Raw genomic sequence first — 17,916 nt, 5'->3', positions numbered from 1 at the left:
GGAGACGTGGTAGTCTGCAGCCCTCCCCAGGATCGGCAGAGGGGGGCGGAGCAGCAAACGGGACGGCTCAGAGGAGTAGGGTAATTGGACAGGTACAGCTGGGGTATAAAAGGGGGGGGGGGGTACACAGGATTGCGCCAAAATAAAACGTGTTTACATATACAGACAGGCACTGCTTGAAATAAACAAGACCAGCCGAACAGTTTTGAATCAGGGCCTCTCAGATGATAGATGGCCGCGGTGCCAGGCGATGATGCCAGTAAGTCACCGGCCGAGATGGATTCTGGCCCGGGCACAGCCAAGGCCAGCTCAGCCAGGACCCGGCCCCTCACCTGTCACCACCTCTCACTTCCGACTGTCAGCCCACACTGCCCCCGTCCCTTCCTCCCCCTCCTCCTCCAGTCCCTGTCAGTCAAAGTCAACCAGCCCCTACCCCGCCCCACCCCCCCACTGGTCTGAATTGTCCAGACAGTAGACGGGGGCAGAAAATAGAGCCAGCTGGAATTTGTCCCGGGAACTCCCGAGACAGAACTACCCACTGGGTTTTGGACAGGACGGAGGCTGCAGGGCAGCCAGACACATGGTGGCTATTAGAGGTACGGACCGTCTATAACTGCCCCCGGCCCTGCCTCGGCTGTCACTCGTCATTGAGTCAAATGATGACAGGGATCGAGCTGAGCTGTATTATTAGCTGTATTATTACCAAGTTCCCCCCGCAAGTCATGCAATGTAATAAAATTCGGCGCAACGAGGCGGGTGCAGGGCGTCATCGCCCGAATAAGAACGTCACATGCGGGAATAAAAATCTGCCGGACGATGTTAAGCTGAGCGCGTGCAATTACACAACCTTTCCCCAGACGGCAAAATGCGTCACCGTCTAACGTTTCATTACACAACACTGATAAAAGCTACAATCCTCACCGTCCCTGCCACCAAAACAACAAAACAATGGTGGATTACTTGTAATAATAATAATCGTAATCATAATGTATAGTAACTTTCATTGCCAGAGACGATCTCAAAGTGCTTGTCAGTGCACTAAAGTTGCAAAAGCACAACAAAAATACCACAGAATTAAAAGCTTTTCTGGACAAAATTGATATAATATCTGTAATTGAAGCTCTTCTACCAGACTGATTTCCAACTGTCGGACACAACAACTTCACTTCGTCTTCGGACTCACCACTTCTTCTTCCTCTTCTGGAGGCCATGATGAAGACGTTAAAACACGATGCACCCCATCATTTCTCTCGTGAACATCCTAATCCTGACAGTAACCGATAAAACAAGCCACTACAAAACATTCGTGATTTGGATGTCCATCGTCTTAAATACACCAGTGCTGGGTGTCCGGGTGGCATGGCGGTCTATTCCACAAGGTTGAATCCCCGTGTTATGTCCGGCTTGGTTGGGCGTCTCTACAGACACAATTGGCCGTGTCTGCGGGTGGGTTATGTGTCCTGATCCCTGCACTAGCGCCTCCTCTGGTCGGTCGGGGGTGCCTGTTCGGGGGAGAGGGGGAACCGGGGGGGAATAGCGTGATCCTCCCACGCGCTACGCCCCCCTGGTGAAACTCCTCACTGTCAGGTGAAAAGAAGCGGCTGGCGACCTCCACACGTATTGGAGGGGGCGTGTGGTAGTCTGCAGCCCTCCCCGGGTCGGCAGAGGGGGTGGAGCGGCGACCGGGACGGCTCAGAAGAGTGGGGTAATTGGCCGGATACAATTGGGGAGAAAAAGGAAATAAATAAAGGAAGAAATTTGTGAAAGCCTTCATCCTACTGGCCACACACTGGGAGTCGGATGGTGAAAACGGGGCTCGATCAGAATACATGGCGCTCACGTTCTCTTGTGAGCTGGTCAGTGGCGGTTCAGCAGACGAGGAGGCTACTTTAAATGCAGGTGTAGAAGAAGAAAGGTGGGCGGTGGGAGTTTGAAAACAGGCTTGGGATTGCTGCCAAGCTCTGGAGCGAGACCAACAGGCCAGGACTTCTCAGACAGACGAAGAAAGAAAGGAGCTTCTCTCCCTCTCTCTCTCCCTCTCTCTCTCTCTCTCTCTCTCTCTCTCTCTCTCCCTCTCTCTCTCTCTCTCTCTCTCTCTCTCTCTCTCTCTCTCTCTCCCTCTCTCTCTCTCTCTCTCTCTCCCTCTCTCTCTCTCTCTACTGCTGTTTCTGCTATTTCCACCGCTCAGTGGGACGCTCAACTCCACCACAGGGCCAGTGGCATGACACACACTCAGCCTTGCTGATAATACGTGTTGTGTGTATGAGGAGGGGCAAAAATGTCAGAGGATGCTTGCTGTTAAACTCTCACCATGTGCTTACAACGCAGTTATACACACACACACACACACACACACACACACACACACACACACACACACACACACACACACACACACACACTATTCCTATATTCAAACAAACAACTCCAAAACAAACTTTAGCAACAACAGGGGCTTCCTGAAATTTGGGGGAGGGTCAGCCAGTCCCGAGGGCAGGAGGCGAGGTGAGCAAAGAAGGGCCTAAGCCTTGTGGAGCCAGCTGAGATCCAGAACACCCCCCCACACACACAGACACACACCCCCTAAAGGTGAGAGGTTGTCCTCTGACCCAGTTCAAGGACAAACAGAAGGAGGGAAGCAAAGCCACGTAGCCCCAACTGACAGACCCGGCAAACAAACCCGCCGGCCCAGTAATCGAGCACCTCCTAGGGGGGGTTGGAGAAGCTCAAGGTCACATGCCCCCGTCCAGTGAGTGACCCCAAACAAAGAGGGAAGTGAGGTCACAATCAACAAGTGCCTCCATTCACATACATGAAAGCGCAAAGGGGGAGCGGGGCAGCGATTCAAGTCGGCGAGTTCAAAACCCCGCACGGGGGAGGTCCTTTCTTCCATGTAAATGAACCTATTGACCAAAAAGACCTGATGCTAGCTTTTGGACTACCGTGTATACGCGGCGGGCTCCGAGAGGGAAACCCTATATGGTGATTGCATTTGAGGGGGTCTCGGATGCTGTGTGTCCCGGGGACGGCTAACACATCAGAGCTGCTGCCAGTCACGACCGTCCAAGCTCCTGCCGGGTGCTATGGAAAATATTATTATCAAGATGATCACAGAGAACTTACTTGGTACTGATAAATACCATGATATCTGCCAGAATATAATGCTCAGGGATCCATCCACCTGAGGCTCATCACCACACTGAAGTGTTTGGTAAAGCAAGTCTAATATAACCTACTATAAGCCCATTCTGCAGGTGAAAAGCCAAAGAACAAATACTTTTCATCACAGCTTCCTCCAACTATTATCAAAGCCTTAAACTACTTTACTGGAGTATAGCAATCAATATTCACCTTAACCTTCCTTCATAAAAAAAACCCCCCAAAAACCAAAACGAAACACAACTTTCCACGAGTTTACTTCTCTTAAAGTGAAAATCGAAGTCATGGTAAAGCTAGTTAGGAATATAGTTTTTGATGTTAATTGATTTATTTATGTTAATTATTCATCCATCCATTATCCAAACACGCTTATCCTTACTCAGGGTTGCGGGGATGCTGGAGCCTATCCCAGCAGTCATTGGGTGGCAGGCGGGGAGACACCCTGGACAGGCCACCAGGCCACCACAGGGCCAATACACACACACATAGGGACAATTTAATACGGCCGATTCACCTGACCTACATGTCTTTGGACTGCGGGAAGAAACCAGAGGTCCCGGAGGAAACCCACGCAGACACGGGGAGAACATGCAAACTCCACACAGAGGACGACCTCCAAGGTTGCCCCGGGGCTCGAACCCTGGACCTTCTTGCTGTGAGGCGACAGCGCTAACGACTGCGCCACCGTGCCGCCCATGTTAATCAATGATTCCAAAATAAAGAGCTCATATAACTAAGAGATCCATCTCCTCGAGCTCATTTTAAAGCAGATTTCATGGGCGGCGCTATTGATTTTTTTTTTTTTTTTTTTTTAACGAGAAATCCCCGGATGTCTTGTGTAAACGCTCTGACGTCATGTCGGCTCAGTAAGACTGGGAGCACTGGGATGGCAACTCGTTACATCAACTATTTTTTACACCATTTTTCAGTACTAAAGCACTCTGTTGCGGTGCGTTGAGACACAAAGCAAATCCAGCAACTCGTTGCCAGGCTTGATTCAGTTTCTAAATGAGCAAGCAACAAAGGAGATCAGGGTGGTTCAGCATCATGGTTAGAAAGTTCAGAACCTTTACAAAGTGCTGAACTTTCTAACGTTTGAGCAATATGTGCAACATATGGCCAAGCAATAGCCAATCAGATTCAAGCAGTTCTCTTCTTTCTTACTACTACTGCTACTAGCTGCTCCCATTAGAGGGCGCCACAGCGGATCATCTGTTTCCATCTCTTCCTGTCCTCTGCATCTTCCTCTGTCACACCAGCCACCTGCATGTCCTCCCTCACCACATCCATAAACCTCCTCTTTGGCCTTCCTCTTCTCCTCTTCCCTGGCAGCTCCATATTCAGCATCCTTCTCCCAGTATACCCAGCATCTCTCCTCCACACATGTCCAAACCATCTCAATCTTGCCTCTCTTGGTTTGTCTCCAAACTGTCCAACCTGAGCTGCCCCTCTAATATACTCGTTCCTAATCCTGTCCTTCTTCGTCACTCCCAATGAAAATCTTAGCATCAAAGAAATCATCATCGTTTCTCTTCTTTCCTATCATGCTAAAAAAACAAACTGAATTTTGGTTCCCACTCATCCGTTGCTGTGTAAACAAAAATGGTCGAGAAGCTCCTCATTTTCAGTCTGTGGATTCCTGGATGGATATGACGTTCAGCTACAGGACCATCTCAATAAAAAACCAAACTGATGATGAAGAAAGAGGTGACTAGAACAATTAATGCACTGATAAATCACATATGAACTGGCGAAGGTTGTAAGCACACCAGAGATATTTGGAACATGGATGGACAACATGATCCAGAAAGGGCCGGTGTGGGTGCAGATCTTTGCTGGAACCAAGCAGCTATACACTTGAGTCTACAAATCAAGGTCCTTAGCAAAGACTATTCGTTGACTAATAGAATCGGGTGTGTAACTGCTTGGTTGGAACAAGACTATTGGTTGACTAGTAGAATCAGGTGTGTAACTGCTTGGTTGGAACAAGACTATTGGTTGACTAGTAGAATCAGGTGTGTAACTGCTTGGTTGGAACAAGACTATTGGTTGACTAATAGAATCGGGTGTGTAACAGCTTGGTTGGAACAAGACTATTGGTTGACTAGTAGAATCAGGTGTGTAACTGCTTGGTTGGAACAAGACTATTGGTTGACTAGTAGAATCAGGTGTGTAACTGCTTGGTTAAAACAAGACTATTGGTTGATTAATAGAATCAGGTATGTAACTTCTTGGTTAAAACAAGACTATTAGTTGATTAATAGAATCAGGTATGTAACTTCTTGGTTGGAACAAGACTATTGGTTGACTAACAGAATCAGGTATTTAACTTCTTGGTTGGAACAAGACTATTGGTTGACTAGTAGAATCAGGTATGTAACTTCTTGGTTGGAACAAGACTATTGGTTGACTAGTAGAATCAGGTATGTAACTTCTTGGTTGGAACAAGACTGTTGGTTGACTAATAGAATCAGGTATTTAACTTCTTGGCTGGAACAAGACTATTGGTTGACTAATAGAATCAGGTGTGTAACTGCTTGGTTGGAACAAGACTATTGGTTGACTAATAGAATCAGGGGTGTAACTGCTTGGTTGGAACAAGACTATTGGTTGACTAACAGAAGCAGGTATGTAACTACTTGGCTGGAACAAGACTGTTGGTTGACTAGTAGAATCAGGTATGTAACTTCTTGGTTGGAACAAGACTGTTGGTTGACTAATAGAATCAGGTATTTAACTTTTTGGTTGGAACAAGACTATTGGTTGACTAATAGAATCAGGTGTGTAACTGCTTGGTTGGAACAAGACTATTGGTTGACTAATAGAATCAGGTGTGTAACTGCTTGGCTGGGACAAGACTATTGGTTGACTAGTAGAATCAGGTATGTAACTGCTTGGTTGGAACAAGACTATTGGTTGACTAGTAGAATCAGGTGTGTAACTGCTTGGCTGGGACAAGACTATTGGTTGACTAGTAGAATCAGGTGTGTAACTGCTTGGCTGGGACAAGACTATTGGTTGACTAGTAGAATCAGGTGTGTAACTGCTTGGTTGGAACAAGACTATTGGTTGACTAGTAGAATCAGGTATGTAACTGCTTGGTTGGAACAAGACTATTGGTTGATTGATAGAATCAGGTATTTAACTGCTTGGTTGGAACAAGACTATTGGTTGACTAATAGAATCAGGTATTTAACTGCTTGGTTATAACAAGACTATTGGTTGACTAGTAGAATCAGGTATTTAACTGCTTGGTTATAACAAGACTATTGGTTGACTAATAGAATCAGGTATTTAACTGCTTGGTTATAACAACACTATTGGTTGACTAGTAGAATCAGGTATTTAACTGCTTGGTTATAACAAGACTATTGGTTGACTAATAGAATCAGTTATGTAACTACTTGGCTGGAACAAGACTATTGGTTGACTAGTAGAATCAGGTGTGTAACTGCTTGGTTGGAACAAGACTATTGGTTGACTAACAGAAGCAGGTATGCAACTACTTGGCTGGAACAAGACTGTTTGTTGACTAGTAGAATCAGGTATGTAACTTCTTGGTTGGAACAAGACTGTTGGTTGACTAATAGAATCAGGTATTTAACTTCTTGGTTGGAACAAGACTATTGGTTGACTAATAGAATCAGGTGTGTAACTGCTTGGTTGGAACAAGACTATTGGTTGACTGATAGAATCAGGTGTGTAACTGCTTGGCTGGGACAAGACTATTGGTTGACTAGTAGAATCAGGTATGTAACTGCTTGGTTGGAACAAGACTATTGGTTGACTAGTAGAATCAGGTGTGTAACTGCTTGGCTGGGACAAGACTATTGGTTGACTAGTAGAATCAGGTATGTAACTGCTTGGTTGGAACAAGACTATTGGTTGACTAGTAGAATCAGGTATGTAACTGCTTGGTTGGAACAAGACTATTGGTTGATTGATAGAATCAGGTATTTAACTGCTTGGTTGGAACAAGACTATTGGTTGACTAATAGAATCAGGTATTTAACTGCTTGGTTATAACAAGACTATTGGTTGACTAGTAGAATCAGGTATTTAACTGCTTGGTTATAACAAGACTATTGGTTGACTAATAGAATCAGGTATTTAACTGCTTGGTTATAACAAGACTATTGGTTGACTAGTAGAATCAGGTATTTAACTGCTTGGTTATAACAAGACTATTGGTTGACTAATAGAATCAGTTATGTAACTACTTGGCTGGAACAAGACTATTGGTTGACTAGTAGAATCAGGTGTGTAACTGCTTGGTTGGAACAAGACTGTTGGTTGACTATTAGAATCAGGTGTGTAACTGCTTGGTTGGAACAAGACTATTGGTTGACTAGTAGAATCAGGTGTGTAACTGCTTGGTTGGAACAAGACTGTTGGTTGACTAATAGAATCGGGTGTGTAACTGCTTGGTTGGAACAAGACTATTGGTTGACTAGTAGAATCAGGTGTGTAACTGCTTGGTTGGAACAAGACTGTTGGTTGACTATTAGAATCAGGTGTGTAACTGCTTGGTTGGAACAAGACTATTGGTTGACTAGTAGAATCAGGTGTGTAACTGCTTGGTTGGAACAAGACTGTTGGTTGACTAATAGAATCGGGTGTGTAACTGCTTGGTTGGAACAAGACTATTGGTTGACTAGTAGAATCAGGTGTGTAACTGCTTGGTTGGAACAAGACTGTTGGTTGACTATTAGAATCAGGTGTGTAACTGCTTGGTTGGAACAAGACTATTGGTTGACTAATAGAATCAGGTATGTAACTTCTTGGTTGGAACAAGACTATTGGTTGACTAATAGAATCAGGTATGTAACTGCTTGGTTGGAACAAGACTATTGGTTGATTGATAGAATCAGGTATTTAACTGCTTGGTTGGAACAAGACTATTGGTTGACTAATAGAATCAGGTATTTAACTGCTTGGTTATAACAAGACTATTGGTTGACTAGTAGAATCAGGTATTTAACTGCTTGGTTATAACAAGACTATTGGTTGACTAATAGAATCAGGTATTTAACTGCTTGGTTATAACAAGACTATTGGTTGACTAGTAGAATCAGGTATTTAACTGCTTGGTTATAACAAGACTATTGGTTGACTAATAGAATCAGTTATGTAACTACTTGGCTGGAACAAGACTATTGGTTGACTAGTAGAATCAGGTGTGTAACTGCTTGGTTGGAACAAGACTGTTGGTTGACTATTAGAATCAGGTGTGTAACTGCTTGGTTGGAACAAGACTGTTGGTTGACTATTAGAATCAGGTGTGTAACTGCTTGGTTGGAACAAGACTATTGGTTGACTAGTAGAATCAGGTGTGTAACTGCTTGGTTGGAACAAGACTGTTGGTTGACTATTAGAATCAGGTAAGTAACTGCTTGGTTGGAACAAGACTATTGGTTGACTAACAGAATCAGGTGTGTAACTGCTTGGTTGGAACAAGACTGTTGGTTGACTAATAGAATCAGGTAAGTAACTGCTTGGTTGGAACAAGACTATTGGTTGACTAACAGAATCAGGTGTGTAACTGCTTGGTTGGAACAAGACTATTGGTTGACTAATAGAATCGGGTATGTAACTGCTTGGTTGGAACAAGACTATTGGTTGACTAATAGAATCAGGTATGTAACTGCTTGGTTGGAACAAGACTATTGGTTGACTAGTAGAATCAGGGGTGTAACTTCTTGGTTGGAACAAGACCATTGGTTGACTAACAGAATCAGGTATGTAACTGCTTGGCTGGAACAAGACTGTTGGTTGACTAATAGAATCAGGTATGTAACTGCTTGGTTGGAACAAGACTATTGGTTGATTGATAGAATCAGGTATGTAACTTCTTGGTTGGAACAAGACTATTGGTTGACTAATAGAATCAGGTATGTAACTGCTTGGTTGGAACAAGACTATTGGTTGATTGATTGATAGAATCAGGTATTTAACTGCTTGGTTGGAACAAGACTATTGGTTGACTAATAGAATCAGGTATTTAACTGCTTGGTTATAACAAGACTATTGGTTGACTAGTAGAATCAGGTATTTAACTGCTTGGTTATAACAAGACTATTGGTTGACTAATAGAATCAGGTATTTAACTGCTTGGTTATAACAAGACTATTGGTTGACTAGTAGAATCAGGTATTTAACTGCTTGGTTATAACAAGACTATTGGTTGACTAATAGAATCAGTTATGTAACTACTTGGCTGGAACAAGACTATTGGTTGACTAGTAGAATCAGGTGTGTAACTGCTTGGTTGGAACAAGACTGTTGGTTGACTATTAGAATCAGGTGTGTAACTGCTTGGTTGGAACAAGACTGTTGGTTGACTATTAGAATCAGGTGTGTAACTGCTTGGTTGGAACAAGACTATTGGTTGACTAGTAGAATCAGGTGTGTAACTGCTTGGTTGGAACAAGACTGTTGGTTGACTATTAGAATCAGGTAAGTAACTGCTTGGTTGGAACAAGACTATTGGTTGACTAACAGAATCAGGTGTGTAACTGCTTGGTTGGAACAAGACTGTTGGTTGACTAATAGAATCAGGTAAGTAACTGCTTGGTTGGAACAAGACTATTGGTTGACTAACAGAATCAGGTGTGTAACTGCTTGGTTGGAACAAGACTATTGGTTGACTAATAGAATCGGGTATGTAACTGCTTGGTTGGAACAAGACTATTGGTTGACTAATAGAATCAGGTATGTAACTGCTTGGTTGGAACAAGACTATTGGTTGACTAGTAGAATCAGGGGTGTAACTTCTTGGTTGGAACAAGACCATTGGTTGACTAACAGAATCAGGTATGTAACTGCTTGGTTGGAACAAGACTATTGGTTGACTAGTAGAATCAGGTGTGTAACTGCTTGGTTGGAACAAGACTATTGGTTGACTAACAGAATCAGGTATGTAACTGCTCGGTTGGAACAAAACTATTGGTTGACTAGTAGAATCAGGTGTGTCACTTCTTAGTTGGAACAAAGACTATTGGTTGACTAGTAGAATCAGGTGTGTAACTGCTTGGTTGGAACAAGACTATTGGTTGACTAATAGAATCAGGTGTGTAACTGCTTGGTTGGAACAAGACTATTGGTTGACTAATAGAATCAGGTATGTAACTGCTTGGTTGGAACAAAGACTATTGGTTGACTAATAGAATCAGGTGTGTAACTGCTTGGTTGGAACAAGACTATTGGTTGACTAATAGAATCTGGTATTTAACTGCTTGGTTGCAACAAGACTATTGGTTGACTAGTAGAATCAGGTATGTAACTTCTTGGTTGGAACAAGACTATTGGTTGACTAATAGAATCGGGTGTGTAACTGCTTGGTTGGAACAAGACTGTTGGTTGACTAGTAGAATCAGGTATGTAACTGCTTGGTTGGAACAAGACTATTGGTTGACTAACAGAATCAAGTGTGTAACTGCTTGGTTGGAACAAGACTATTGGTTGACTAATAGAATCGGGTATGTAACTGCTTGGTTGGAACAAGACTATTGGTTGACTAATAGAATCAGGTATGTAACTGCTTGGTTGGAACAAGACTATTGGTTGACTAACAGAATCAGGTGTGTAACTGCTTGGTTGGAACAAGACTATTGGTTGACTAATAGAATCAGGTATGTAACTGCTTGGTTGGAACAAGACTATTGGTTGACTAGTAGAATCAGGTGTGTAACTTCTTGGTTGGAACAAGACCATTGGTTGACTAACAGAATCAGGTATGTAACTGCTTGGTTGGAACAAGACTATTGGTTGACTAGTAGAATCAGGTGTGTAACTGCTTGGTTGGAACAAGACTATTGGTTGACTAACAGAATCAGGTATGTAACTGCTCGGTTGGAACAAGACTGTTGGTTGACTAGTAGAATCAGGTGTGTAACTTCTTAGTTGGAACAAAGACTATTGGTTGACTAGTAGAATCAGGTGTGTAACTGCTTGGTTGGAACAAGACTATTGGTTGACTAATAGAATCAGGTGTGTAACTGCTTGTTTGGAACAAGACTATTGGTTGACTAATAGAATCAGGTATGTAACTGCTTGGTTGGAACAAGACTACTGGTTGACTAATAGAATCAGGTGTGTAACTTCTTGGTTGGAACAAAGACCTGTACCCACACCGGCCCTCTCTGGATCATGTTGCTGATTCGCCCACAAGCTGTCAACACCGGCAACTTCAGCAGTATGTCACCTTGTGTCTAAATACAGCTTTAGTGTGGCCTCCTTCCCAGTGGCATCTTGTCTGTGGAAGCTGATTTGGGCTTTACGCGTGTTGTCTCTTCTGTATTGAAGAGTGACACCGGTGGAGTTTTTCAGCATGGAAGTCTACGTGGCATCACGCAGACTGCACGGTGCCTCCTCGCTTTTTCATAAACGGTCAAACATGCCTGAATGTTTTCTGGCGGGCTCTCAATATTTCCAGCTACCAACCCATGCATCTATTTTACCTTACTACCCCTTTAAGGTGGGGGGATTAGGAGAGAGGTAGATACAGCTCTCGTTCCCCTCGCTCTCCAGCATGCCTCTCCATTGACCTTAAAATGCAAAGGGGCGAGAGAGAAAAAGAAAGAGAAAGAGAGACAGACAGAGAGCAGAGTCTACCCCTATCCTGAGCCACCCTCATCCTTGTGACTATCTCCATCAGAGGACGACAGAGATTCACATGCAAGCCCACAGACAGCTCGCCCTCAGAATGTTTCATTAAGGAACCATAACAGCGTTGTGATGTCAGCCCAGAAAGCTCTTTCTGCCAGTGTGTGTGTGTGTGTGTGTGTGTGTGTGTGCATGCATTTCGCCTTTAAAAAAGTTAATCACCCACTCAACAGTTGTACAGATGTATTCTAAACAGCGGCGAGCCACCCAGGTTGGCCGACACGTACAGAGGAGTGGCGGCCATGATGAGCCGAGGAGAGCTCACTCGGTGGGAGACCAGCGCACATCTGTGTATTTCCCCCTGGTACACCTCAAACAGGTTTATCCGTGAGCTCACTCAAATTAAATGATGTGTTATTTAGTGGGATTATATTTCAGGTCCGGCTGCTCATCTGCACCCTTTCTTTTTTTTGTGGAGGAAACTTTAAATCTCTAAAATCACATCCGCACGTCAGGGCAGGGAACGATGCAACAGCAGCGCTTCGTCAACACAACGCGAACACACACACACACACACACAAACGAGCGACGGGAAGCGGCTGAAGACAGGCATGCGGCTTGTGGCACGAGTGCTAAAATAACAAAAACACCATTTTCCATCGAGGAAACACTCTAAAAGCTCTTATCGTTACACTTGTGCGTTTGCCACTTCACAAGCGGCGGCGGCGCAACGGATGAAAATGTCAAGTGTTTGCGCTCGGCGGAGATGACAAGCACGACAGTGGAAAAGACGCGTCCGTCTTTGTCGAGTCCGCCTATATGGAAGCGGTGTCTTCCTCCCCTTTTCAACACCCTTTTCTCGCAGAAGGTGTTCCCGGATTATCCCAACCTTGGAAAGCCTCGCCGTGCCAACAGATACAGCGTGCCAGGCTCCTCCGCCGTCCTCGAACTTCAAGGCGCTGCGCGGCGTGAGGACCCCGGCCGCGCCGGCCCACACATATGCAGGTAAAGCCTTATCTCGCCCGGGGTATCTCGCCCTGCTGATACACACTTTGTTTGCAGCCCGGGACTCCTGCTTGACAAAACACAACTCGTTTCATCTTTGTCCGGTTCAGAGAAGACGTTGTCCCCCCCTAAGAGTAGAGCCAAGAGAAAAGCGGCTTAAAGAGGCAGAATAGCCCCCCAAATGAACAGGGCCCGGCAAAACAAATGTCTCTTTAAATGTGCACCGAGGAGAGGCTGTGTGGCCCGGCAAGACAAACGTACATTCTGACAAAAGAGGGATCGTTGGCAAGTTTGAGACTTAGTTCACCTTTTCAAAAGACCCTTCAAAACATCCCGGGCAGCTCCGGCTCCCCTTGGTAATCGAACTCCGGCCACCGAACTTTGATTTAAGACAGGACTCTGCTTTCACAGGCGCATAAAGGGAAGAGAGAGAAAGAGCGGGACGGAAGATAGAGAGAGGGAGGACCATGAGATCACTGACCCTGACAAAGGGCGCTTTTATACCTCCTCAGGTCAGAGAGGAAGAGAGAGGGACAGGGGGAGAGGAATCCGTCTTCTGCCAACGCCGCAGGTTCTCTCCTCTGTCGTTGTACACGGGGGAGATTTAGGAGAGGCCTTTTCTCTGCTTCGATGTCTGTCGATTTATTCATTCGCTCACTTATTCATCCCCTCTGCTACAAGTTAAAGAGTTTACGAGTCTACGGAAACGGAACCGACCTAATCTGACCTAAACTATGTCAACCGAGCTGGACTGAGCTGTTCAGGGAAATACACAAAAGTGTGCTTTCTTTGCCCTCAGACGACGAGAGGACGGTACAGTAAGAATATGTTGCTGCTAATTCCTCGGCAAACCGGCAGGCTTCATGGTGGTCCCGTGTTGCTCAACACACGGCAATTAGGCTGCGGTCTGAAGTCCCGTATTTAGACAACTTTTGAGTCAGATGAGGAACAAAAGGGAAGCCCGAGGAGTCTGGAGAGGCAGACGCATGGGCAAAGTGTCGAGGAGAGCCTGAGACGCAGGAGTGTGAAGATGGAGGTGCACTGCTGAATCTAAGAGACCAAGAAGAGGATTCTGGGGGTATGGAATTACGCAGCAGCTCTAGACAAAGATCCAGATTTAAATTCCTGAAGGCAGCGATCTTGGCTAATGTAAGGTCAGGCGAAATAACTCTCGATCCAAGAATACATGAAGTGTTCCTAGAGCCCGGACGCTCCGTTTTGGCAGTGGAATGACACATGCCAAGTCCTTGTTTACATCTAAACTGCTACTAGCGGTGTGCGACTGCACTTCTTGCCATAAAAAGACAGGCAGTCAGCCTACTAGCCCAGCCAGGGCCCAGTAAGGCCTTCAAAGAACCAATTTATCACCACATCTGGAGAGGGGCCTATCTGATAAGGCTGAGAAACCACGGCCCCAGACACCTCGCAGTCCTCGAAACTCAGCCTTTTAATCCTGCTTCTCATTGTGTAGCTGCTACCCTTTGATGGGTCCCCACAGGTGTCTCCTCGAGGTGTATCTGTCCAGCTATCTCCCTGCACAACACTGTATGGATGTGGAGCTTAAAGTGAAGCAATCAGGATTTTCAATATTATCTCCAATTATATACGTCGCAGAGATAACACTTCCATTAGCAATGTCGCCGAGATTGTGTGGAAAGGGTGTCGGATCATCTGCGAACCATTGTCTTTACATGGCACTCAGTGGCATTCACTCCAACAGCTGTATGTAGAGCATTGTTACTTGCATATTCCTATACAATATAGTATATTATGATGTAGCCCACCGAAGGACCTCTAGCATTGGTGGGCTAACCAGGAAGTAAGGGTTACAGTTTTCACATTCAAGGATTGTCAATCAGTGTCATCACTGGCCGACACTTTGTTGCACAATTTCAGCGGCTTTTCAGAGACAAAGAAATTTCACAAGTGTTATGGCTACCCAACTACACTATCCATTATCCATTATCTGAACCACGTATCCTACTCTCAGGGTTACAGGGATGCTGGAGCCCATCCCAGTAGTCACTGGGCAGCAGGCGGGGAGACACCCTGGACAGGCCGCCAGGCCATCACAGGGCCAACTACACTAGGAAGTCGTGATTGTTTTTTCCTTTTTAAGTGGAGTTTGAGGTTTGTACTCAAATCTGCAAGACAAAAACCTGTGGATTTGTCTCGTTCAGGGTTGAATAGACAAAGGATGATGAGGCGGACAACAGCTGGTATCGGTGGGGCTTGGTGAGAAGATGGAAGAATAAAGATGGCTGCCAACGCCCCCCCCCCCCCCATCAGAAGTCTTTCGCTGAACCTCGGCCAACGGACCTTCAGAGAGAGCATCTTTGAAAGAGCCCCTCGGTGGCAGTGGGTGGGATGGGGAGATCGGGTGACTGAGAGACCCTCCAGATCCCCTCCTCTCTCAGCTTACCACACACAGACTGAGGGAGTGAAAGGGGGGGAAGCATATTAAGGAGGTATTGGCCGGGCCCATCAGGTCACTCTAACTACGTTAAAACCTCAGACACTCACAATGGCCGCCACCAGGCGACAATGGCCAGCGTCAGACAACAAGCAAATCAAGCGTCCCTCACATAAAAGATTTATTACGTCGGACAACAAAGGCCGCCCACAAAGCTCCCCGCGAGTGCTGCTTTAAGTCCTCTCGTCGCGCTGAACTCAACTCAGTCACCCTGCTCTCTCTCTCTCTCAAGGGCCTCTCCACCACCCAAAGCCCTCAGCCATAAAAATTCAAATGAAACCGGGTGGCGGCGGCGGTGGTAGGGTGGGGTGGAAACAGCCAAGCAGAAACCTCTCCAGCTCTTTTCTTTGCTGACTGCAAACTAAAAAGTAATTATTTCTCCCCCTCCTGCATGCTCCCACCAAGGCCCTGGTTGTGAATGCTAGAACCACAGCTCAAAAAAAAAAAAAAAAAAAAACACACACACACACACACAAAAAAAACAACAGAAAAAACCCCACCAGGTGTTGCTGGAGCGCGTTTTTACTTAATTAAGTCAAGGATTTTTCAATAACACCCCTTAATCAAGGCTCCGAATCTTCTCGCTAACCTGCCAGCCGGGGAGATTATGGCTGTGTATAATTTGCACTTTTAGGGCAGTTTTTATTGCCGCGGCTGGGTGACTGAGCCCAGGTCATCAGGAGGTAAGTGTGTGTGTGCGGCTGGAGGCAGACAGACGGCAGTCGAGGCCAGTCTGCAGTCTGTTACCTGAGGCGGCGCAGGGCTCTGCGGTGGAGTGGCTGTCGGGGATTGTCGTCTTCCTCTCGTGTCTGTAGACAAGGTGAGGTTTGTTGGCTTCTTCGTCGAACTCCTCCTCCCCCTCGGCATTCATCAGGGGCTCCAAGAAGTACTCGCCATATTGCGTGGTAAACGTCCCGATCTAGAAACAACGACGACAACAACAACAACAACAAAAAGGTGTCACTCGGCCTTTGTCAGTATGGAGCGTGTGCTTGCACACGTGTGTCGTTTCGACATACGCATCGCGGCCCAGTTTCAGTAGGAATACTTGCTGTCGAGCTGCGGCGGTTATGTGTTGCCCTGAGGGATTACTGTGCAAATGATTTCCACGCCTCCGCACAACTTCTCCTTTTACAGGTGCATTTGGACACGCTGACTAAGAAGCCGGGAGACGTCGGTAGAAATATCCCCGCCAATCAGTTCCGGGAGCATAACGCGGTATGGATCGGGGTCCGAGCGGGACCAGAACGCGGCGTTTCGTAGCGCTTGACACCATTACAGACCATCTCTACGCGGGGTCGTAGGTGCTCTAAACGTGCCAGAAAGGGAACGTAACGCACTGACAGGCGGATGTCCGCAGCGGGAGGAGTGACATCATCATTCGCGGAAGGAGCTGCGAGTCGGAGGAATGCTAATATTGATCTGGCAGCCGAGCCCCCCCCTTCACAAAGCCGCTTAGCTCACTCAGCCGTGAGGCCCCGGCGGTGTTTGTATGGTAATTTCATACGCACACTTTAACAGGATATCGGACGGTGGAATGTTATTTCACTGGAGGCGTTACTCCACCGCCACTTCCTCAAAGTGATGGACGTCTGACGACGGAAATCACAGATATTGTGTATGGAAACACAAGCAGGGTTACGTACCTTTCCTCGCCTCCTTTTCCGACAAGGGAAGGATTAGTGGGCTTGCATGCGTCCCCCCTTTACATTAAATCCGCCAAGGCGCTGCAGGCTTTGAGGGGCAATACACGCTAAGCAATACAGCATAATGAGTAGCTTGTAATAATTCGATGCAGGGGTAGGGAAACAAGTTCGCCGCTGGCAGCGGGCCCCGACAGCCTCGGCGCTGCACACTGTCAGCTAACATCAATGCCGCCCCACATTGCTCCCATCTCTTCAGGGCCTAGAAAAGCCTGCAGGGATGAATGAATCCACTGCTGATGCTGCTGCTGTGCTGGCACAGAGCGCAGTATTAACAGAGTCCGCTCACAATGCGCCATTGTGAGGCATGGCAGCACGGACTGGAAGTGTTTTGTACAAAGAACACCGCCAAACAGCTTCTCCACAGAGAGACAGACAGAGAGACGGGACACATTGGACAGACAGAAAGACAAGACTGACAGATGTTTTGGGTTCGTGTCGTTCTTTTTATCTTGTTCGGAGTGCTGAATCAAACTGGGTGGCGCACATTTGATGAGACTGACGAGCCGAATGTCCTGGACTGAGTCACTACTGCAGCAATGCGTCATCGGAAAGGAGACTCGAACCTGTCCCGCGCGTCTTCCCGAGAGGTGGGTGATGAATCCCAACGCTTGCTGAAACCACGCCGGCTCCACGGACGCTGTGAGTTCAACCCCAGTCGTTGGAAAGTATTTACCCTGTTTAAACATCCTTGAGAAAGGGATTGAATCCCTGGCAGCTTAAGGGGCAATGCTCTGTACTTACCCCTGCAGTCTCCCCTACCTGTAGGGGCAATAGAAAAGACACCTGCCCTGCTGGGATCCATGAAGGATTATCCGTAACTGTATGCCTTGATAATCAATCACTGACAAGCTGGACACAAAACTTTCTGCGCCCGGGTAGCGTAGCGGTCTATCCCGTTGCCTACCAACACAGGGATCGCCGGTTCGAATCCCCGTGTTACCTCCGGCTTGGTCGGGCGTCCCTACAGAC

The 17,916-nt window shown here is 46.3% G+C and overlaps 1 protein-coding gene across 1 annotated transcript in view; it reads right to left on the bottom strand.

The window, feature by feature from the left end:
* The window catches only part of LOC130113997 (A disintegrin and metalloproteinase with thrombospondin motifs 20-like), a 183,101-nt gene that overhangs the window by 160,752 nt on the left and 4,433 nt on the right, over window positions 1-17,916 (bottom strand). Inside the window, 1 exon segment of the mRNA XM_056281714.1 lies at window positions 15,989-16,160. Within this exon segment, the coding sequence (XP_056137689.1) occupies window positions 15,989-16,160 (172 nt within the window).

The sequence above is a fragment of the Lampris incognitus genome, chromosome 6 (assembly GCF_029633865.1).
Source record: "Lampris incognitus isolate fLamInc1 chromosome 6, fLamInc1.hap2, whole genome shotgun sequence".
Classification (NCBI taxonomy): Eukaryota; Metazoa; Chordata; class Actinopteri; order Lampriformes; family Lampridae; genus Lampris; species Lampris incognitus.
This window is presented reverse-complemented; position numbering and strand designations above follow the sequence as displayed.